Source organism: Elaeis guineensis, chromosome 4 (genome assembly GCF_000442705.2).
Source record: "Elaeis guineensis isolate ETL-2024a chromosome 4, EG11, whole genome shotgun sequence".
In the NCBI taxonomy this organism is placed as follows: domain Eukaryota; kingdom Viridiplantae; phylum Streptophyta; class Magnoliopsida; order Arecales; family Arecaceae; genus Elaeis; species Elaeis guineensis.
Window position 1 is genome coordinate 137,200,483 of NC_025996.2, and position 24,558 is coordinate 137,225,040.

Below are 24,558 nucleotides of genomic sequence, written 5' to 3' on the forward strand. Positions count from 1 at the left end.
GCTTCTTCAAGAACAAAGACCAATTTCCTTGCACACACTACTGGTTTAGATCACCAAGATTTGTCTAACTTCATTAATATGTAAATTGAGGCCTTTATTTTGTTTGCAAAGCAAAAATCATGGATTTGAAATTTCAGTTCACAATTCCATTTGATAAGTATGAATGAAGAAAATGTAAAAAGCCAATGGAACTGAAATTGCATGCCTATTAGAGCAAAAATGACATGCAAACAAGCATTAGAAATTTGCTTCCATGCCAATGCCAGCAGATAGAAAATAATAGTAAAATCAAGCACTCATACAAAATAATCTAACTCTCAAACTTCTATAGGAATGAGTAGATATGCATTTGCTCATGCTTTATATATTAATGAATTATTTTTTTCTGAAACAACAAAAAAGATTCAAGGTTAAGAATAGTAAAAATAGTAGTGAAATAGAAACCAAACTGAAATTTGAGAGCTTCGATAAATGCAAACCAAACAAAGAATGTCAGATTTCATGAGGTGAATCAAGTTCTACCTGGCCTGGAGTTATACATTTGCTCTGCATTAGCCTACAAATAATCTTTTAGAAGCAATTTATAAATAAGCATATAGCATGGGTCGGAACCAAAGTGAGCTGGAAGGGACTGTTACTATCTTAGAAATACAAAGTCCTATCATAATGTATAATTATCAGTAAGAGACCACAAGAACTTATTTCCAAATCACAGCAATTTCTCTATTCCACATCACATTCAAATTATTTATTATTATACGAATCCTACACTTAAGAAGACAAATCTTATCAAATCAGAAACCATAACACCATAGGGATGGAATACATACATCTCTTCTTCTTTTTTTTGGTACAAAAATGCGTACATCTTTAGAGCAAAACTTTTTAGGCACAATAATCACATTTAAAGTTTGCTTTCCCAGGCTCAAGATTTGATGTTCATAGTTTTTTTCTTGAAAAATACTCTAGCACATCCAATGCACATGACAGCTATTTGAATCAACGTTCACCGAACAGATACCCAAGGGGATACCAGCTGGCGACTGGTTTGGCATGGTACGGGTCTACACCATGCCATTCCAGGGCGCACCATCACAAGGAGAGCCAAAGAGGAGGGAAGAGGGAGAAGGAGAAAGAGGAAAAGATGGAGAGAGGAGAGAGAGGGAGAGGAAGGGAGGGAGGGAGAGGAAGAGCCAAAAAAAGGCCAAGAGGGGGTCGCCCCTATTTTGTTTCAAAACAAGGGACGAGCCGTAATTTTTTTCGAAATTCCAAACAATTTGCCAGCTTTAGTTTGGAATTTTAAGAAGAAAATTAGTGAAGTCAGCAAATAGTTTACCGACCTCAATTTGGAATTTTGGAAGAAAAAAAAGGGACCGGTCACCTTTTTTGAGATGAAATAGGGGTAACCCCCTACCGATAAGATGCGGCTTTCAAGTCCTCTATCCAACTCTCTCTCGACCTCTCTCCCTTCCCTCTCCTTCTCCCTCCCGCTTTCTCTCTTTTCCTCTCTCCTCTCTCCTCTCTCTCCCTCCATTTCAAATCAATGGACCGAATCATATCAATCCCCGGCCAATTCGGCACAAGTCCACCATCCATGGTTTAAATAGCCGTGATTTCCTGATTGCAGAAATACTAATCGAGGTGTGCATTTGTGATTATGTATTTTCATCCATGTGACCACTAAAAATTTGGATATAAAGTAATTTAATTTAATTATAAATTAAAATTTCACAATTAATTATTAAATTTTGAAAGAAACAATGACGGCAAGCAAAAGAATCATGGGTTGCCAAACAGATAAAATGAACAATTTTTTAGATTAGGGTTTGTATATAGTGGAGAGCAATTACACATGCCAAGTAAGAAGATTTGCAAAGAACCCTCGTAATAAAAGGGCCAATATTAGGAAAAGGGTGAGGAGATTAATAGTAGGGAGACCGTGTTCAATAAAGATATTTTATTGATCATTATAGCAATTGAAAAGTTGGAAACAAGCAGATCTCATATTTTACCATTCCCCTCCATTTTTCTTCTCACAAAAACCCCAAGCATTCTGTCCAATTATCCCCTCTTCTTAGTTACACATTTTCCATCGTAGCTATTGTGCCTAACTTCCGCAGAATAGCAACTTGCATTTGGGCAACAAGTAGTCTTCATTTGTTTTAGTGAACTTTTATTGTTGTTTTGATCTTTAATGCAATGTAATGACTCAAGGATATTATGAGCCAATGTCTAGACCTGAAGGGAACTAACCCAAAAAGAAAAAAAAAGGAGAGCAAGTCATGGAGCCATTCTATGCCAAGGTATGTTACGTCAACTTAGGTTCACACGTCAGGCGTTGGTACGTCCACAATGGTGGAGCCACATTAATGCCAAAGGGCAATGTCCACTGCCCCATCTGATGATACCTCTTCTCTATGGCTTCTCTCTATAAATATATTCACCACAACTTTTGGCCTTGTGAGGTCCCACAATGTCAAAATCAATTCACAATTCACTTTCTTTGACAGGCATATTTATCAGGTTCCTCATTAAAATCTTTCTAAGATTTTTTTTCACTAACCAAGAAATATAGACATCAATTAGAATCCACTCTTAGCAAAACTCCTAATTAAAATCATTCTCTGATTTTCTATTTTACCATGCTAAATTCCATGGGAATTTGAAGAGTGGAATCTTTTTTTTTATCAACTAAACTCTTCACCAGCCTCTCTTTCTCCCCCTCTGACCATCTCAGTTCTCTAACCAGTGGTAGGAGCATCTCTCTTTATCTGCAACTTGTTTCTCTCCAAGAATCTCTAATTTCACCTCTCCAAGAATCTCTTATTCACCTCCCCTATGCATTGACTACTTTGTTTTGTTTATAGTCCACCTCAAGTCTTTCCAAGCTCTTCAAATGGTAATCATCAACTTTGACAGCAGACGCAAGTAGCTCTCTAATTCTATTGTTTTTTCAAGAAGATATGTATGAACAAGCAAGATAGTCTCACAATAGTAGTATATATTCACTTGTTTAGAGAGACATTTTTTGGGGGCACCTAATAGCTGAAAATTGCATCATCCATAAATAATTCTCCATCAGACCATATATTGCAAAGTTCTCCTAAGGAATTTTTAATTCTTTTCTTTAAAAACATTAAAAAAAAAGGTAATAGTATTTTTTTTTATGCAAATAAATAATTACGAAATGAAATACTAAAACATCAATATATATATATATATATATATAAAGAGAGAGTGAGAGAAAAAAAGAGCAACTTGGGCACTCCTTTAGATGATTCCTAGCTCTGCCCAAATGTGCCTAAGTTAGATCCTTCTAATATTTAAGAATTTCCTTCCACAAAACCATCTGCTCTAGTGTTATACTAACATTTAGGGCTTCACAGAAAAGGGACCAAACCATGAAACTGAATAAACTGGTCACTTGGTTCCATTTAAACCATTTTTTCTATACTCAGTTTGGTTTCGGTTGAAAAAAATCTAAAATTGGAGTAAATTGGTTTGGTTTCAGTTTGGATTTTTGATAAACCAACCCAAACCAAAAAAACTGACATATATATAGTCCCTTCAACGGTTTCAGCCCTAATCTTCATCATTTTTCATGTTCTCCTCCCCACTTGAACAACTGCCCATCTCACCATCTCTTCTTCTCCCACCACCATAGCCATAGAGCCCCTCATCCCAGCAGGCTGCCACAACTCTTCTTCTCTCACTGGACCTCTTCTTGTCGCATCTTCTTCTCGTCACCACCAGGAGCACCGAGGCACCTAATCCAAAGATGATGAGCCAATCTAAAGATGATGAACCATTAGTGTCATTGTCCAGTGGCTGAAGCAACCTTGATGGGCAGGGAAGACATCTCTCTTGCACCTTGTGGGTTGTCTCATCTCTTTCAAGCCCCACTATCCCCTCAAAGCTCGCTAGGAACCTCCTTATCAAGTCCTCACCACTTTCTTTCCTCTTTATTTTTTTAATCTTTTCTCCTCTCTAATTGATCGCTTCACTTCCTATCCTAATACCTTTCCTTTGATTCTTGGAAAGGGAAATATGGAGAAGAGAGGTTTTGGAGTCAGATGTCTAGAAAGAATTGAAGCATCCAAAACCTTTCTCTAGACTGACTCCAGGCCCCATTTCCTCCCTCTAACTTTCCTCTAGGATTTGTAGATTTTGTTAGTGGGATTTTTTGGATAAAATATCCATGAAAAATATCACAAACTGGCAATGCCCTGATCTTCTCAACTCGATACAATGAACTTAAAATTGGATCTCCTCAATCCAATAAACCAAACCGAAACTAAACCGAACTTCTCAGATCAGTTTAATTTTCTATTTTAGGAAGCCAATCTAAATCAGTTTGGTTTCAATTTTACCCTCAAATCGGCCCAACCTAACTTGTACACACCCTTACTAATGTTCGTGTTCAATGACCAACATCAATACTCCAGACTAAAAGGAAAGTTCGGTGTAACATAGCTAGCAAGAAAACACCTCACTTTAGATATAGACTAGGATCGAACCGAGTGTTTTGGACGAAAAAGAAAGTCTGATTTGGTGATCCCTAACCAATGCATTAAGTAAACATGTATATATATGATATGCATGCATGCATATATGCAAATACATATACATATATACATATACATATACATATAGTATTACTGCCAAAATCCAACCCAACCTAGTGGCTCTGAGGCTAAGCTCAAATGTAGATCAAATCTATTGGTTCAGACTGGGCTCGACTTGGTGGCTGCTCAAATAAAGAGTTCTGTTAGAAGCTTGAAGTTTGACTTGAAAATAAGAAGAGATAACACCTAAAGTCACTAGATTTTGTTCGATGGGGAATCCTTTGATGCTTAAGTTAGACAAGGATTTTGGGAGAATTGTGGAGAGTTGAAAGAATAATGAGAGAATATCAACGTAAGTATGAGCATACCTAAAGATCCCCCAAATGCCTTTTATATAGGATGAGGTTGATATCGGTGATCAAGGAAGGCAAGTGTGTGCCTTAACCACTCGACAAGCAATAACCACCAACAAATATCATGAGACTTAACTAATCAAACCATGCAATAGCTGCTCCACATGCGGGACTAGTTATAACCATTTTATGACATGCCTTATTAGTGCCAAGGATTGTAATAATCTCTTTAATAGACTTTAATCATCTTAAATGTACTTTAATCCAAAGACATATGGTCAGTTGCTGCTGGTCATCTACGCAGATCAGCAGCTCGATCAACAGCTCAAGTCGTAGCTCAGTCGAGATCGAGGTTAGCTCCTAGATCTACAGCCAAGATCGGTAGTAATCACAAATCATCGAATCTATACCACATCACTGAGGATTCTAATTAATGCACAAGAGGCTTCCAAATTTCATAAATCATAGAAAGGAAGGAAGCCAAACCCTTTATATAGAAGGATAGATGGTTCTGATTAAGATGCCCATATGACAACACGACCTGATCTACTGCCATGTCAGCTTGGCACTTGCTTCTAGATGGTTATCTGGATCACTCTTTCAAACTGCCTTGAGAAGTCTAATCGATGAATGGAGAATCCCGCCAAATCTGATGTCACCTTAAAAGAATCAAAGAGCATTTAATGCAGTATTCTAGAAACTTCTAGGCTTAACCCAAAGCAACTAGATGCACCCCTTTGATAGCCTGACTTGATCAATTTGGCTACTTCTATCACCATTCGAGCTAAACAAGATAGCTTAGATTCGAAAGTGGAGGCAATTGATGTAGTATAGATTTGACAGTTCATGGTTTGTAACTACTATCGACCTCGGCAATAAATCGAGGAGCTGACCTCATCTCGATTTACCTACCAACCTGAGCTGTTGACCCAGTTGCCGACCTGCACGGACAACCAATAGCAACAAGATATATGTCTCCATATTAAAGCACATTTAAGATGGTTAAAGCCTATTAAAAAACTGTCACAATCCAACACACTAATGAGGCACGTTGCAGAACAATTACAACTCGTCCCGCACATAGAATAGTTACTGCATAATCTGAGTAGTTAAGTCCCACAACGTGCGGATGGTTATTGCTCACCAAGCAGTTAAGACGCAATTCTACCTTTCTTGATAACCAACATTAATCTTGTCTAATATAAAAAGTACTTGAGAGACCTCCAAGTATACTCATTCTTATGCTGATATTCTCTCACTATTCTCTCAAGTCTCCACTATTCCCCCAACATCCTTACCTGATTTAGGCATTCGAGAGTCTCATGCCAAATAGAATCCGATGACCTTTGGTGTTATCTCTTCATTCGAGCAACCACCAAGTCGAGCTTAGTTTGATCTAGTAGATCCAACTTATATCCTCGCTAACGAATATAACCCTAATCTCAACGAGCTACTGGGTCAAGTCAGATTTTGGTGGCAACAGTCAAGCTTTGTAAATTTTAAATAGTTATTAAACCCAAAAAAAAAAAGAACATCATAGAATATTAATTAGGCTAATGTGACACCTCCAAGATATTTTATTTTGAGTTGTAAAAGTACAATATATCTACTGTAATATGTCTAAGTATTATTTTATTTGTTATCAATAATCTTTTTGGGTACAAACATCAAATCCTTTGTTGTAGGGACGTGATATCATTGCCTATAAAGTGTTCTAAGTTCTAACTGACCACTAAATTCAAAATTATTTTTCTTAATAAAAGCTTACTTTAGAAAAGTACCATAGGAAAGGAACTCCTCCTTTGTCCTGTTGAAATCTTATAGGCAATCTTGGCTGTTAAAATGAAAAATCTTTTCTTTTTTCCAAAAGCATTTAATGCCAAGATTCTTACATCTAAGAAAATCCTTCTTTCTTTTTGAAAAAATTAATACATCATATTCTAATGTCTTATCATATCTTGTAAAGATTAGTTTATTTCTATAAACAAATAATCATACAAGCTATGAGCCACCTATGTTATGATATGATAATACCTATATTTTTATATCCAATTATCAGATAAAAATAATTTAATAGAAAGTTCATAATTGAAACCAAGACTATATTCATCATGATAAAATAATTCATTTGCCTATTAATAAATTTGAAGACTAGGCTTAAGAACAAAAAAAAATATTATGCCAGGAATAGAGAATGTAGAACACTTGAATAATTTTAGATTTTGCTATGATGAAACATTAAACTTATTTACTGATTATAATTTTTACATATCCCAAATCTCTTTTTTTCCCTCTTGCCAAATCAAACACTTGGAGACATATATATGTGTGTGTGTGTGTTACTCTCATGTCTGTACGATATAATGATTCCAATATCTACTAGTTTAGTTATAAATTGATCTTTTCCTGTGACCTCTTATAGACTCAAAATAACCACAACTACTAAATTCTGAATTTTTAAGCACGATGATAGGGAAATAAGTAAATGGTGGAAAGGGGGAAAATTCAGTAACATCTACATTTGTCATGTCATGAAACTTATTGTGCCGTTAATATTATGCTTCAATCCAAATAAGAAGGCAAGGAATTGACAGCTTATTCTATTTCGTGAACAAGAGCTAATCTTAAATCCATGCAAAGAATCCATCAAGAATTGGAGAGAAGTTGACTAAACATCAATCCTGTTTCAACACTGAACACTTTGAAGAAATCTAATAATGTCTTACTAATTTGCAATGGATAAGCATCAAATGAACCATAATACTATCATGGTTCTTTTCAACTAGTACCACTACTGCTGCTGCTACAATATTCTTTTCTGGTATGTGATCCTATTTACTTTACTAATTTGCCATGGATAGCCTCATAACATTTATTTAAGAGATTATCTTTAATGAACAACTACATGGGAAAGTAAATGCAAAATTTCGATATTAAAGGGTCAAGATTCAAAAGTTTCCTATTTATGACAAAGATCCATGTCTATACAAAGCCCATAAGTATTTAGATTCTAAAAGGCAAATGGAGGAGTAAATGAATTCATATTATAACACTAAACTAACATATTGAAATTGTTGTTACGTTGGGAGAAAAGGAAAGATATACTTTTTGATACTAAAGAAAAAATATTTCTGTTAATCATATGGAGGTTCTGATCTTCACCCGCTAAAAAGGAAGAAAGGATGAATAAGGAAAGCAAGTTAATACTCCCTCTATCTAGCAAAATGTCCATCCTTCTGTATAAGTTGATGCAGAATACCTCTTTTGAATGAACAGATAGTCCATGTATGCTCATTTTCTTCAACAGAATAACATGCACATGCTCCTGGTCATATTTCACTATGTTACTTAGACCTTTTGATTTAACCTAAAGTATCTGCACCTAACATTTAAAACGGACATTGATTTGACACTTGGACATGGCTCTGTAGAAGAAATGTTTACATATTGAGACGGTCCAATACTTGGACACATACACACACCAAACACATGAACCAAAGTCCATGAAATGTTGGTATTTCCCAATAAAATTGCCTGACTTGTATGAACAATCATAATAAATCTTACAATTACATTAATCCTAGATTACAAAACCAATGCATACACAACATGTTCAAAAGGTTGTGAATTATAAAGTAGCTTCCCAGAGGGTCTCTGCTATACTTACATACAAGTCATGCTCAGCATAGTCAAATGCGAGATATAGTGACATATCAGCATGGTTGATGTGTACATTTACAAGTTTGACGACATTCTCATGAGAAATTTCCCGTAATAGCTGCATCAACAGCAAGCTGCCATGAGAAAATGATATATACCCAAAAGAACCACAGCATATATTATCATGTTTAAATATTTTCAACAGGGATACAGTCAACAACATGTGAGCAAACCATTGGATAAACACAGATAAAATACAAAAACCACAGAGAAAATGATGAATAAGAGGAACAAAAAAACAAAACTTCAGCTGATGGAAAAAGGTGTCAAAACTTATGTGGCCTCATTCTTTTGAATAATGACAACCCTCCCCATACCTAAATCACATATTACTACATTGTCCACTTTATAACCTGCATCCTGCATCTGTCGAGCTTTATAATCACATTTTCCTCCTTAAAAGTAGCTCAAGTAGCATTGTTGGATGAAATACATATCAAGATTAGGTCACAGGTCTGGATAAAGCTTTTCTTTTAGGGGAGAGGGTGGAGAAAGAGTGACAGAGAGAAGGAAATCATCTAGTTGCTCCTTCCCTTTCTCTCAAAAGAAAGCTGTATAACTTTAAAAACTCACTATTGAACACTAAACCCCATATTCATTTAAAAAAAAAAAAAAAAATCCAACAGCAAAAATTCAATCTTCCAAAGCCATCATATCACTTGGTCGTATACAATTGCAGAACCTCAAGTAAAAGTGACCGCTCTATTGGAGGTCGAATGATCCAAAAATACCATTTGGATTTGGTTCGATGGGACCTTTGCACCGTACTCCACATAGAAAAATACCATAAAATCCTCCTGTTATATCAAATAACAACCTACCATTCCATTAGTTCACTCGCTGCATTGTACCATGACATCCTCCACTTTTACTCAGGGAATTCAGATCGCACGAAATATGGTGTGATTCACATCCAAAGAGAATCCCATCTCCCCTAATGATTTATATCATACACAATTTAAACAGAAAAGGTAAGTAATTATGTTCAAATCAAATCTATGTACCACAAGTTACAAGATCTTAGCAACAATGCCCACAAGGTAAGGCAGATTCCACGATAATTGGCAAGAATCGATGATTTCCTCTTATCTCGGACCATTCCACCCAAAAAGAAAGGAAAAAGATTAAAAAAAATGTCCTTGGTGCCCGTTAACCGTCCTTATTCAAGAATCCATCAGCATCAGGGGTTAAAAGATCATCAAACCGAAAAAACAAGAAGAATCGAACAAAAAGATAGGTTTGCTGATAAACTGAGATGATTTCGAGCAACGGTCTAAGGAGAAGGGTGGAGAAGGTACCATGATTTCGCGAATGGCCGTGGGGGAGACGCCATCGCCCTCCTTGGATTGCTTAAACTTCTTGATCGCGATGCAGCCCTTGCGGTGCTTGGTCCGGGCCAAGAACACGAGCCCGTACGTCCCCTCCCCAATCTTCCCCACCAGATCGTAGAACTGGAGCCACGCCGGCCGGCCGCCAACGGCGCCCCGCCCGTCGCCCATCTCCGGCGATCTCCCGGCCTCCCTCGCCTCTTTCCTCTCTCGGCTGCGCCCTTCCCCCTCTTTCCCTTCGTTTCCCCTTCGGTGGTGGCGCCGTGGGTTCTCAAGAAACAACCACCGGCGTCTTTGCCCCTCTTTTCCCTCACTTTCGAGGTTGTGATTTTTTTTTTTTTCTTTTTATCCTCTCGTTTTAGCCCCGCAGAATCGCAGATATAACAACAGGAGCCAGCGACACCGCCCACATCAGTCCGCCGAGCCTGCCAATGGGTGAAAGTGGCAGGGTGTTATCCATATCGATACATTTTCATATCTGAATTATTTTAAATATAAATAAAAATTTAAAAATTTAATAAATATTTATATTTATATTTATTAAAATAATAAATATGGATCTAAATAGATGGTTATTTAATTCATATTTAAATCTTTATATAATTTTATATAATATTTATTAATTATTTAAAAAATATACAATCATATAAACATATTATAAACTTGATTTATCATTTATATAGTAATATCTTTGATTCTGTAGTCACAAAATTTAATTATCTAAATTATATCCATAATTATATTTATAATTTTAATATCTAAATTATATCCATATCCATTTAAAATAAATATGAATATAAATTTTTACATCCGAATAATATTTATATCCGTATTTGTATTCATCAAACAAAATAAATATAGATATGGATATACTGGGATCCGATTTTAGTCCTAATATGTATGGATTAAAATGCCTTGCACATGCCTATCATGTCAATAAAAAAGTGATAGCCATTTAAGTTCCTATTTGGCTAAGTTTTTAAAGCATCATAAAGTATTTTTTGATCTCCAAAAGTATTTTTGAAAATATCTGATTGGGAAAAGCTATATTTTAAAAAAAATTTCAAAAATATTTTTTAACTAATGTTAAAAAATTATTTTGATTTAAATAAAAATTTTTGATGATCAAAATATATACTAATAAATTTTATAATTATATTTTATATTATATCATATTATATTATTATTTTACTATAATGCTTCAAAGCTATCGTAGTTATTTTATTGTTGGCTATTTTCTAGCCATCCGTTTTAAGATAGATGGTACTAATCTATTTATAAGCAATCAATTTTAACTGCCATATGCATGGTTGGAGTGGTGAATAACTCAAATTTCATGTGCAATGCCAAAACTCAAAAAAAGATAAAATAAAATAAAAAAGTTGATCCCTTCCCTCCCACATCCTCTTCTTCTTTCTCCTTCCTCCTTCTGCTAGAGCACTACCAGAGATCAACATGTAGTGGTGGTGAGGCAAGCAGCAAGCTCAAGCGATGGAGGAGGAGAAAGAAGAGGGGTAGCCATGAGCAATGGAGGAGAAAAGAGGAGGCAGCTAGCCCTAGGGATGGGGAGATGAGTGGCAGTGGTGGGGAGTCTAGCGATGGAGGAAGAGAAAGAAGAGGAGGTAGCCACAAGTAGTGGAGGAGGAGGAGGAAGGGGGCGGCCGGGCCGAGTGGAAGAAGAGGAAAAAAGGTGGGCAAGAGAGTAGTGAAGAGACAATCGATAGTGGTCAGGAGACAAGCGATGGTGGAGAGGCGAGCGGTGGGCCTAAATACTATTATTAGATTAGGTTATAAATCCAAAACTTTGAGATTAATATGAAGCAGAATTCTGCACGTGCTTTGCACATGAGGGAAAAATTGAGATGCAAAGACCAGCTTTCAGGAACATGGTGTGCTTTGTATCTTCCCTTGTGAGAAGTGGAGTTCTGTCTGTACTATTGAATTTTTTTGAATTAGCAGGATTCATATGCAAACTATAGTCTTTCGACCAGCAGCAAAAACACCTTAAAGGAAAGATTGGGTATAAATAAATTTAAAAATAAAATAATATGGATCGAAGATCAGTAATAAAAAATGTGTTGGCCAAAGTTCGAATGTGTATATTCTTATAAATTTTGGCATGATTTTTTAGTTTGGCGGCCAAATCAATGATGGACCATTTAAATTATTGAACATGATCTATACCTCTGTATCAAGTTGGTAGAGATATAAAAGGTATCAATTGTACTAATATGATAAAATATATAATAAAAATATAAATTAAAATTTCATATTATGATTCATAATTTATATATTTTAAAAGATGTTAAATTTAAATCATCAATGAGTTTTTCAAATGCCAAAATATTACAACCGTTTCTTTTGTAGGTAAATATCATAAGAAAGTTGGTCAATTTTTGTATTGACTGATTCATTCATACTCTTATGTTTTTAAGATGGATAAATTATTTTTCATGGATAGTATTTGCTCATGAAATAGAGGATACATCTTTTTCACTTAAGGATGGTTAAATCATTTTTTCATCATACAGTAAAATAAATATTTAATTTTATTTTTAAAATATTTCATCATGATTTTCAATGCTTTTATTATTCAATGTCCAATAACTCAGTTAGCCACTTTCTGTGAATTTAAAAGGCATAAAGGATATAAAGAAAAATATGGATAAATTTTTGTAACTTATCTAGAAAGGTAGTAATATAAAAAAAAATATAGGTAATAAATTTTAAAATCATTTTTCTATGTGAAAAAAATATAGATAAATTAATTATCTATCTAAATACTTTATGAAAAATATTTATAAAAAAATATAATTTTTTAAATAATTTTTTTATTCACAAAAAAATAGATTCTCAATTAGTTTCATGAAAGGGCTGAATTATTTAGCTTCACAATGTAGGTCCAAAATCTTATTTGGTTAATAGCATGTTTTGTATGGCTCCTCACATCTTGTCAACTACTATAAGGGGATACTTGGTTTGCGGTTGGAATCGAAATCAGAATGATTTGGAATCGAAATCAGAATGATCAAATTTTCTGAAGCGCTTATTTCGTGATCGAAATTGAAAAAGAAATTTGAATTCATAAAAGATAGTAGGGATTGAGTTCTATATAAATTGGACCATTCTCATTCCATTCCGAAATTAGAACGAGACTCTTTCCAACCAAACGGTTGTAACGAGAGTCATTCATTTTCATTTCGATTTTTGATCTCACTCTCCTCAACCAAGCACCTCCTAAAATTTTTTATGATCTAAACTCAAAGGCAATTTATATAGATCGTGGCCATCTGCCTATTTCCTCAAATCTCTCCCGTCATCACAACCATTAATCCTCTCAACGCTTTTGGTGGCCGTCTTAGCCCAAGTTAAGCACATATCTTAGATGCATCCAGCACCTAGGCTACCCGGTAATTCAAATATGGCGCTACCTATTAGGATGGCCCAGGTTCCCGTAATAAACTGGAGGATGAGCAGTTTCCGCATCACAGCCGTCCACCTCTCCTCGAAATTCTCACCTATCATCACAGCCGTTCATCCGTCGGACCCTTTTGCACGTGCCCGTTATGGAAACGGAGGATGCGGCCATTGACTCATTGCAATGCAACGTATTTGAGATTTACCGCTCCAACGGCTACATTCCTGCCACGGCGTTTGGAGAGAGAGAGAGAGAACTAGCCGTTGCGGCTTTGCAAGAGCCAGGAACCCCAACGCCATCCGTCCCTCTATAAAAGGGGAACATCGCAACCCAAACCTCTCAGTCGAAGCAAAGAAAAAAGAAAAGGAGAAAAAAAAAAAAAAAACTCTCAGGGGAAGGAGAAAAGGGCTCTTTTCTCGAACTTCGCCCTGCGACGATCTCAATCCAGTTCTCCTCGAAGAAAAGCTCCCGTTTTGCGTTCTTCCTCTTCATTCTTAGTTCTATAGTTTCTTTGTTTGCTAATTGTTCGGGTCTCTAACGTTTTCTTTGGTGCAGGGTTTCTCTTTATCTTAGTTTTAATTTGTGTTATTATTTGTTTATTTTTGTGTTCTAGTCCTTGTTTTCTTGTACCTTTTTTCTTTTTTTTTTTTTTTTTGCTGTTAACCATGGATGCAGGAAGTTTCTCTTCTTCGATCTCTTCCGAGAAGACCCGGCCTGCATCCCGCCATCCTCTTCAAGAAGTAGGTTCAAGGCCTTACATGCCTTCGCTCCGCTCCTCATCGAAAGATCTTTCTTCCCGGCAGAGTGTAAGAATCATCGCTCTTTTAAAGAATCTTTGTGATCCGTAAATCACTGCTTGACAGTATCGTCATCTCGGCCCCATATCAAGCCACAAATCAAGGATCCATATGAGGAACTTTAAATTCCTTAAATCATGGATCCTTGATATATATGGCTTGAAATTGGGCTGAGAGGAAGACACTGTCAACACCCAGTAATTAGTTCTTTTTTGTATATATGGATTTTTTTCTCTTTATTCTACGATCTATGCGTATGTTCTCTGTCAATCAGGTGTTTGCTAAAAGTTCTCTTTTATTTCGAAAGAATTCTTTTGTTTGGCCCTTTTTCTGTTCCTCCGACGTTTCCTTTCTTTCTTTTTGTGGAAAATTACTAGTTCGTCTTCGATTTCAAGGAAAATGTTTGTTTCGGGGCTGTGTTAATGTTTTCGTGCTTTGGATTTGATTTACTGGCTTCTTGATATTACGAGTCCTTTTGAAAGAATTCGTTTTGTCCCTTTTTCGTTTTCTTTCCTGATCTCCATTTTATCTAGACTTTCTTTGCATTCTGCAAACAAATCTTTTCTCCTGGTCACCATCCCTCTCTTAGATGTTTGCCTTCTTTCAATCTTTTTGAAACTTCCGTTTCTTTATGGAATTCTAAATACTATCTTCTTGGTTTCACCTAAATTTTCTTTAGTGCCTTTTCGGTATGTGAAGATCTCTTTCTTTTAGGTGTTCCAATATGTGAAAAGTACTGGTTTCTTGGTCAATTGCAGGGAGGAGATAGATTCATTCCGGACCGGTCTGCTATGGATTTTGACATGGCCTACTACCTGCTAACAGAGCCAAGGAAAGAGAAGGAGAACACTGCAGCTGCATCCCCATCCAAAGAGACATACAGAAGGCTTCTTGCTGAGAATCTTCTCAATAATAGAACTCGAATCCTTGCCTTCAAGAGTAAGCCTCCGGCACCTGCCGAAGGTGTCCTCCAAGAAGCCTATTCCAATGCTTCCTCCCATCAGGCCAAGTTGGCAAAGCCACGGAGATACATTCCCCAGGTGAGTTTTCTTCTTCTTCAGCAGTGTCTTGTCTATTTTCCGGTCTTCTTGGCCAAATGTTGTTGTTTCTGTTCTTAATTTTCTCGTGTTTTCTTGATCTTTGGCAGTCTGCTGAGAGAACTCTAGATGCACCGGACCTTGTTGATGACTACTATCTGAATCTGCTGGATTGGGGAAGCAGCAATGTTCTGTCGATCGCCCTCGGGAACACGGTGTATCTTTGGGATGCTTCGGATGGTTCTACATCTGAGCTTGTGACCGTGGATGAAGATGTTGGTCCTGTCACCAGTGTAAGTTGGGCTCCTGATGGACGGCATATTGCTGTTGGTTTGAACTCCTCTGACATCCAATTGTGGGACTCGAGTTCCAACCGCCTGGTTAGTGTCATTTCTCTGTCCCCTATTTTTTTGTCTGCCTATTCTTTGGGTTTCTGAGAAATTTGAATTTGTGGGATTTGGGTTGATTGATGAACCTAGTCAAAGATTTAATTTTTAATCGGCCTACATTCGTATGACTTCTGAAAACGTTCTTTTCTGTTCTTTGTTTGCCAGGGTTGATGAATGCAATCTAAAAATTTTTATTCGGTTGCCCAAGAACGACTAAAATTATTAACTGGAACTTTTATTCAGTTACTGAAAGAACTTCTCACGATTCTTTTTCTTTTGCAAATTGTAATCAGAAGCACTAGTGGCTCTAGATAATGTACTATTCTGCAGTTTTTGATTCCTTGCTGTATCCAAAGTTATGGTTCTTGTGTTCCTGGGTCCATGAAAAAGATGAAGTTTTTAATCTGTTGCTGATAGAACTAATTTCCTTGTTTTTCAATTATGATTCTGAATTATTCATCATTTTGGATAATGTTGCTAATTGGTGTCTTCTGAATTTTTTTCTAATAAATTTGCAGCTGAGAACTTTGAGAGGAGTCCATGGATCTCGAGTCGGATCTCTTGCTTGGAACAACAACATACTCACAACAGGGGGGATGGATGGAAAGATCGTCAATAATGATGTGAGAGTAAGGTCTCACATGGTGCAGACCTACCGCGGACACCAGCAAGAGGTCTGTGGGTTGAAGTGGTCAGGCTCAGGACAGCAACTGGCAAGCGGAGGCAATGACAACCTGCTTCACATTTGGGACATATCGATGGCATCTTCAAATCCATCTCCAGGCCAGAATCAGTGGCTCCACAGGTTCGAGGACCACATGGCTGCGGTTAAGGCCCTTGCTTGGTGTCCCTTCCAGAGTAACTTGCTCGCATCCGGTGGTGGCGGCGGCGATCGGTGCATCAAGTTTTGGAACACCCATACAGGCGCTTGCTTGAATTCAGTGGACACTGGCTCCCAAGTGTGCTCCCTGTTGTGGAATAAGAACGAGCGTGAATTGCTTAGCTCTCATGGCTTTACTCAGAACCAACTGACTCTCTGGAAGTACCCTTCGATGGTGAAGATTGCGGAGCTTACAGGCCATACCTCTCGGGTTCTCTTCATGGCTCAGGTACGTTTTATTGTCTTCAGACTTAACATGACCATAGATTTCCAGTGACTTTATTTATATGTTCTAAATGTGATTGTTTGATGGTCTGTTTCTATTGGAATTTGCAGAGTCCAGATGGGTGCACGGTGGCATCTGCAGCTGGGGATGAAACGCTGAGATTTTGGAATGTATTTGGAACTCCTGAAGCACCAAAGCCTGCTGCCAAGACAGCTAGTACAGGACCCTTCACCAGTTTTAATCACATTAGGTGAGGAATGAGGTGGAGAGAGGTGTGGTGGTGTGTGGGAAGTGATGTGTCGTCATCTGATCCTTGAAAGCATGGTATGATGGGAAGAATTGGCATGGAAGACCTGGTAGCCTGACGCAAGGTAGTTGAAAGTTTTGAACTGATTTGGGTGATTTCGCAATTTAATGTCATCAGATTTTTGCCACCGTCTATATGTATTAATCTTAGGTTTTCTCCTCATGTACTTTGTTGCAGATCATATTACTGGCAGACCAATTGCTCTAAAAGGTGGATAATTTCAAAACCCTCATACTTTACTCATACAACTGAAAAAACCAATCTCATAAAGACTTAAAATCTATAAGGAATTGGTGACATAAATTTTATATAATTCTTGTGCTGAATGTGGTTTAGATTTTCAACTTAGATTGAGATATTGTCAGTGTAGATAGAACACACGGCATAATCCCTCGACAGAAAGTAAAAAGAAAAAAGGAACATCCTATATTTTGTTCTCAGGTTTTGGCCGCTAAATCATCTAATAATAGTAATTTAAGAAAGGATATAGATTTGATCATCTTTTTTAAATGATCTGAAGGTCTGAAGCTGAACCCTTGGGAGCAGTCCCTCCTCTTCATCCCATAAAAATTTGTAAAAGAAAAGAAAAGAAAATTTTAGAGCTACTTGCTATAAATAATTTGCACTGTATTTTTTTTTCTCTTTTTCGGTTTGACTGTCGTTTGACATTTCTGTGTGCTCAATTTGGTCAGAAAGATTAGGCACAATTAAAATCTCCTATGGGAAGGCATCACACATTGGTTGGGATCTTCTAGTGTCTTGTGGTAAGAAGGTGATTTTTGGGTTCAGCAAGAGTTGGTGGTGTGGAAACATTGTAAAAGGATCTATATAAGGGATCCCAACAAAAACCAAAATGGTTCATTGCTTGTATTATAAACTCTTATATAATGGAATTTCTCTCCCATGCTCCCCGTGGATGTAGGCATATCGCCGAACCACGTAAATTGCTTGTGTCTCTTTATGCATTCTATGGTATGGTCTTTTTAGGCTTACTACCCTGCGACATTACATTATCACCATGCATTGGTATGTCCTAGCAAACACAGCTTGATTGTTTTATATATGCTTCATGCCCTGCGACATTATCACTATGCATTGGTATGTCCTAGCAAACACAGCTTGATTGTTTTATATATATGCTTCATGCTGTGGCTTAAGCAGCAGCTTAATAGTTCAGATCCCTGTATGCTGTTTCAGTTGCAGTGATAGGAGTGGTTAAAGAAGCCTAAATTCATATTCATACTATTATGAGCAGTATTACTAAATGGGGCCTATAAGGTGAGATTTGTGAACTACCTAATTTATTGGACTTGGGGAGAGAGTGTTGAAGTTTTTAGTTCCTTCAACTATACCCACAGCCCTTGGCAAATTAGATGATATGTGGCCACCAAAGTATTCACATGGAAATAGGGAAAAAAGTGTAGGATAATAAACGAGGAGATATGTTAGAATAGAAGAGAAGGGTAAAAAAGGTGAAGCAAATGAGTCGAAGAAAAGGGAAAAAGTCATAATATGATCTAATAAATGCCCTATTACAAAACTGATAATGAAATCAGTTCAGACTTTGAGTTAAATTATCTGCAATTTGGTCAAATTGGACTTCCTGTGCCATCAAGCTAGGTTTGACACACAAGACCACCGTTTGGAAGCTCTTCTGAGGATTCCAAAACTTTTATTTGTATTCTTGAAGTTAACTTGAAGAGATCCTTATAAAGTATTCTTCTTTTGCTGGGAATTATGGGAGACATGGCAATTCTGAGGTTTGTCAGTAACTTCCATTCCCTGCTCCTGGTTTGTCAGCAGCTTCCCAGCGCCACTCTCTATTCCTCTGTGAACACACCAATCCCCGTGGCATTTGGGGATTACTACAATGCATGAGGGTCATGCAGGTGATAGACAAGTTTGTACCCACCCCAAAAATCACCATATGGTGGGTTAACAAAGTCATAAATTTTCCCCATTTTGTTAATTTTGATTCCAAAGAGGTGGTGATGACAATTTTTTTTTTTTGGTAGGATGACAATTTTCCTCCATCCAATGGTTTAAGCTTTTTGGACTGTGAGTCTGTGACACAGCTCCATATAAAAAAGAGTCAAGCGTCTCAGACTACAGTATACCGCTTTGCACGTTAAGCTCACCAAGCAATGAGAGGTGGAAAAATGAGTTCTCAAGCAGCATTAGCTATTGAGTTTTGGGAGTGGAAGCTACATAAAACAAAGCCTTACAGGAGGCCATTGAGTGGTGCTAAAACATATGCTAGTTTAGCCACGTCCAAAACCCAAGGACTACAAAATATAGTGGAAAAAAAAAATATAGTTCTACGTGGCCTAGTCTTTTCAACAAGTGGACATAGCATTTTCTCTGATGCTCAGAAAGGACATCAAAAATAACTCACGAATGATAAAGCTGTCACGACCCAGCCCATAGGACTCTTGGGCTTAGCAAAATTTAGAGAGCCCAAAACAGAGTCCGACGGGAGGAATCGGAGTCTTCTTCCTCTCCGATTCTGGTGAAATTGGACCCATGGAGTCCGATTTAGGGTAGGATAGCTTCCCTATAAAAACTCCCTCTCCTTTTCTCTAAGGTTGGTCACGACGAACACCGGATTTCTCCTTTTATTTTCTCGAATTTTTCCATTGAAGCCGCGGATATCATCATCGTGTTCATCTCAAATACTCGTCGGAGACCTCACCGGAGTCGGAGGTAAACCCTTCTTCTCCTTCCTCTCTTCCTTCCCCTCCTTTCCATGGCTTCGTGCATCCTCGCCGGCCTTGGAGATCGCCGGAAAATCCATGAAAAACGGAACCCCTGTTTTGCTCTGTTTCGATCGGGCTCTTTCTTCTCTTTTCCGGCCACCGGCGCCACCATTTGCGACGTCTCACCCCTAGGATAGGATCCTCACCTCTCTACCTGTCGTCCTCGGTAAGCCTTGGCCGCCGGCGATCGGCCAATGGCCGAAAATCATGAAGAAAAGGGCGGGTCCCCTATTTTTCGAAAAAAAAAGGGAGAAAGCTCGCTGGCCGAACCTCGCCGCCGGCCGGCATTGCTCTGTCACCGTCGCGTGATGCCGTCCACCTCGTCGGAGCCCGTGCCGTTGAGGGGGACCTCATGGTCTTCCCCTGTTTCGACCCAAGGGAGGCCGCGGGAAGAAAAGAAAAGAAGAAGGAAGAAGAAAAAGAAAAAGAAAAAAAGAAAAAGAAAAGGAAAAGGAAAAGAAAAAAGAAAAAAAAAAGGAAAAGAAAAAAAAAAGAAAATAATAATAATAATAATAATAAAATACATGTGAGAGAAAGTTTCTTTCATCTCTCTCTTAAGTCTTTCTCTCTCTAGAATTGAACTTCTTCTCTCTACATTTTCTCTCTCTTTATGAATTTTGTCTCTCTAGAGTCTTTCTCTCTCTCTCTGATTTCATCACGGACCCTAGGATAAAATTGAGATGAAAATAAGATGATCCGAAATTGCTCCGAAATTCGTGCAGTAAATCTGATCTCAGTCGATCCTATTCGAAATTTATAACATTTGATTCATATTAAGTTACCCTGATAGGATCTCTGATGATCTCGACCATGATTGCCTCATCGAAAGGATACGAAGATTCTCTCTCCACTTTCTCTCTCTACTTTTTCTCTCTAGAATTTTCTCTCTCTTCATGGATTTTCTCTTTATAGAAGTCTTATGGATCAGTGGAGGATCCTGATACATAGACAAGTCCTAATTTTGGTTAATCCTAAGAGAGGTCCTCGATCTGTGTTATTAGGATCGATTATCGATAATTTTCTCTATATATGATTTTTATATTTGATCAGGGTTATGAAGAGATGATTGTCTGCATATGATATCGAGTGGAATATTTTGTTAAAGACAATCATAAATCAAAGAAGAACATTGATCTTTGATGCTTGGATCAGTCACCGGTAAAGGTAAGAATCCCTGTACATGATCATCATTATATATATTATTTTACCGTTGGTTTTATCTCATTGAATTTGCATCGTTGGATTTGAGATCGATGAATTTGTTATATCTGAGACATTGTTATTTATTTATGTGATTTTGAGCATGAGTATGTTATATCAATACATATGTATCAGCGATTGATGGCATGATTATATGGGTATGACATATTTATTACACTGCAAAATTTGAATTGATTAATGAAGTCAAATATTATAATTTCATAAAAATGAAAAGAAAGAAGAATATGGTTTGGACTGGCTTTGTCATGTGGAATAGCCTGTCAAGAGCTTATGCCTGGGACAGCCCCACAGGCTTATATGTGGAAGAATCTGATCCGAGAAAGATCATGGCCACTTTGATCCGAGAAAGATCATGAATATTTCGATCCGAGAAAAATCACAGAAATCGATCCGAATAAAAGATCGTCGCATGATCCTGGTAGTCTAAAGCCAAAGCCAAAGCCAAAGCCAAAAAGAAAAGGATTAAAGACGATGTGATAATAGAAGAAAATAGAAAGATGAGATATGAAACAATCATTGAATAAAATTGTTTCACTTATTTAACATATGATGATGCATCTCTTTTGATAAAATAGATAATCTATAAATATTTGCAGTATTCTGGACAGTGAACATCGACTTTTATGTGTTATTGCTTATCTTTATTTTCAGATTATATTATTATATTGGTATGATATGGGAATTCTTACTGGGCTGTTAAGCTCACACTCCTTTATCTTTCTTTTCTTCTCAGAGTTACAAGATGTGTATGATTGGCTATGGTATAGATTTGTGAGTGAACGGATGCATAGATAGAGTACCGTTGATACCTGATCAGAGAATTGAAGAAATTTAAATTGTAATTATGCAAGATTTTATGAATTATTGTTGAAATAAATTATTATGGTTGATAAGGTTGTAATGATTTAAATTGGCCTTGCATATTCTTTAGGGCTTGCTTTAAAGAGTGTGCGGCCGTCACGTATCTGATCCGGATATTGGGTTCGGGGCGTGACAAAGTGGTATCAGAGCTTAGGATATGATCATTAGGGATTATGATATACGTGATAGGATATGATGGAATAATATCAGAGCTTAGGTTATGATCATTGAAGATTACGATATAAATGATTAGGATGTGATAGAATAATATCAAAGCTTAGGTTTAAGATCACTAGAGATTATGAAGAGATATTAAAACTTTATGTAAGATCAGTAGGATGTGACAGAGTGGCATCTGAGCTTAGAGCTTAGGTTACGTTTATTTGGAGACAATAATACAAGTGATTAGGATATGACAGAACAGTACTAGAGCCCAAGTTTAAGGTCACTAGGGATTGTCATATAAGTGATATCAAAACTTTGAAATTATAATCAATAAAGATTATGATCATTAAAGGTATGATAGAATTATATTAGAGTTTAGGTTATGATCACTAGAAAATATGATTTAAGTGGTATTTGAGTTTAAGGTTATAGTTATTCAGAATTGTAATGTTAGTGATATTTAAACTTAGGTTATGATCATGAGGAACATGATAGATATTGTTGGGTATTGTTGGGCATAAAATACCCCCCTCCAGCCGAAGTTCGTGTCCAGAGTGACCCTCCGAAGGTTCTACCAACGTCCGACCTTCGGCGACATCTTTTCGAACCTCTTCGATGGCCGAGCCTCCGCAACGTTCTCAAGTTCTGCCGACGGATAAACCCCCACCAGCGTCGACTGGATTCTTCACGACAGACAGACTCCACCCAAGTTTCTACCTGTTAGACTTCATCCGGACTCCTACGGGAGTCGGACTTCGTCCCCGACTTCAACTGCAGGTAGACTTCATCCGGACTCCTACGGGAGCTGGACTTTGTCCCCGACTCTGGCTGTAGAAAGACTTCATCCGGACTCCTACGGGAGTCGGACTTCGTCCCCGACTCCGGCTGCAGGAAGACTTCGTCCGGACTCCTACGGGAGCCGGACTTCGTCCCCGACTCCGACTGCAGGAAGACTTCATCTGGACTCCTATGGGAGCCAAACTTTGTCTCCGACTTTAACTGCAGGTAGACTTCATCCGGACTCCTACAGGAGTCGGACTTCGTCCTCGACTTCAACTGCAGGAAGACTTCATCCGGACTCCTACGGGAGCCGGACTTCATCTCCGACTCCAACTGCAGGTAGACTTCGTTCGGACTCCTACGGAAGCCGGACTTCGTCCCCGACTCCAACTGCAGGTAGACTTCATCCGGACTCCTACGGGAGTCGGACTTCGTCCCCTACTCCGGCTGCAGGTAGACTTCGTCCGGACTCCCACGGGAGCCGGACTTCCGTTCTGAACTCCTGTTGCAGGTAGACCTCACCCCGAACTCCTACAAGGGCCGGACTCCGAGCTTCTACTGCAAGCGACCCACTCCGAGTTTCCGCTACAAATGATCTACTTCAAATTTCTACCACGAGCGGTCCGTGTCGGATTCCCACCGTAAGCCTTCACCCGAACTTCCATTATGGATGAATTCCTTTCGGATTTCTGTTGCAGACAGGCCTTGGTCGGGATTCCTCGACAAATGATCCCCATCCGGGCTTCTACGGAGATCGGACTCCGACCGAACTTCTATAAGCGGGCAAATGCCGGGCTCACAGAATCCAGCAGCTGGCCCTCTCTAGCGGATGAACCTCTCCAGCGCCATCCGACATCCACCGCCGGTCGACCCTCTGTCGAAGTCTGCGCGAAATCGGACTGCGTCTGCGGAAAGCCTCTGACCGAGCTCCTACGGCAAGTGGTCCTCGCCTGCAGCCTTGACGCCCAAGGCACCCAACAGGATTTGTAACATCCGAGCTCCTCTCAGATGGATAGCTACCTCTCTCCACCAGGCACCTCAACCGAACTTCGGCCGACAGGCCTGGACCCCCTGGTGGGCCACAATAATGGCCACGACTCTGCTCCACTTCCTGTGATGGATTCCGAGCGATTTCATCACTCCCTGGCAGGCCACAGTAACGGCCACGACTCTGCTCCACTTCCTGCGACGGATTCCGCGTGGCTCCATCACTCCCTAGCAGGCCACAGTAATGGCCACAACTCTGCTCCACTTCCTGCGATGGATACCGCGCGGCTTCTCCACCCTTTGGCAAGTCGCGACAACGGACGTCGCTTCAGACTCCACATGGCAGGTCACGGTGATGGCCATGATTCTACTCCACTACTCTTCATAATAAACTCCTCCTGGCTCCGAACGACCCACTGCCAGACGGTTACAAACGTCGCTATCAGTCTATTGCCCCCTCCGTCTATAAAAAGGAGATCCCAGATACGTTATTATCTAAGCTCTAATTTCTATCCCAAAAACTCTGCTAAAATTTTCGTTCGAGCACTCCATTCTTGTTGAGGCAGAGAACTGACTTGAGCATCGGAGGGTCTTGCCAGAGCAACCCCAACTCTGGTTTAGACTTCCTTTGCAAGTCCTGACGGCGACCGCGACTCCCTCGACTCCAGCTTCTCCGACGCAGGCGGATTTTTGCACCAACAGGATTGGCGCTAGAGGAAGGGACTGTGTCTTCGCAGTACTCTTGTTCTTAAAGGAGCGCTCAACGAG

The 24,558-nt window shown here is 38.6% G+C and overlaps 2 protein-coding genes across 3 annotated transcripts in view; one reads left to right on the forward strand and one right to left on the reverse strand.

The window, feature by feature from the left end:
* Positions 1-10,294, reverse strand: part of LOC105042541 (cyclin-dependent kinase E-1) — a 32,572-nt gene extending 22,278 nt beyond the window's left edge. The window contains exons 1-2 of the mRNA XM_010919803.4: positions 9,937-10,294; positions 8,586-8,696 (exon numbers count right to left, since the gene is read on the reverse strand). Of these exons, the coding sequence (XP_010918105.1) occupies positions 8,586-8,696; positions 9,937-10,137 (312 nt within the window). The 5' untranslated portion in view covers positions 10,138-10,294. The remainder of the gene's footprint in view (positions 1-8,585; positions 8,697-9,936) is intronic.
* A 3,420-nt stretch (positions 10,295-13,714) lies between these two features.
* On the forward strand, positions 13,715-18,880 carry LOC105042540 (cell division cycle 20.2, cofactor of APC complex). 2 transcript variants are annotated; one of them, XM_073256869.1, is made up of 7 exons: positions 13,715-14,190; positions 14,940-15,221; positions 15,329-15,598; positions 16,126-16,716; positions 16,824-17,084; positions 17,198-17,230; positions 18,824-18,880. In XM_073256869.1, exons 1-5 carry the CDS (start codon positions 14,050-14,052, stop codon positions 16,965-16,967), a joined length of 1,428 nt encoding a protein of 475 aa, XP_073112970.1. In that variant the 5' UTR covers positions 13,715-14,049; the 3' UTR covers positions 16,968-17,084; positions 17,198-17,230; positions 18,824-18,880. The 2 variants fall into 2 exon arrangements, with proteins under 2 accessions (XP_073112970.1, XP_010918104.1); XM_010919802.4 differs by lacking the exon at positions 18,824-18,880 and adding an exon at positions 17,713-17,964.
* The last annotated feature ends 5,678 nt before the right edge of the window (positions 18,881-24,558 follow it).

Bases quoted from the DNA above. Each gene is read 5' to 3' on its own strand.
- LOC105042540 (XM_073256869.1), top strand. From the start codon at position 14,050: ATGGATGCAGGAAGTTTCTCTTCTTCGATCTCTTCCGAGAAGACCCGG. The intron at 15,222-15,328 runs GTGAGTTTTCTT...GATCTTTGGCAG, and splicing joins CACGGAGATACATTCCCCAG to TCTGCTGAGAGAACTCTAGA. The intron at 16,717-16,823 runs GTACGTTTTATT...TGGAATTTGCAG, and splicing joins GGGTTCTCTTCATGGCTCAG to AGTCCAGATGGGTGCACGGT.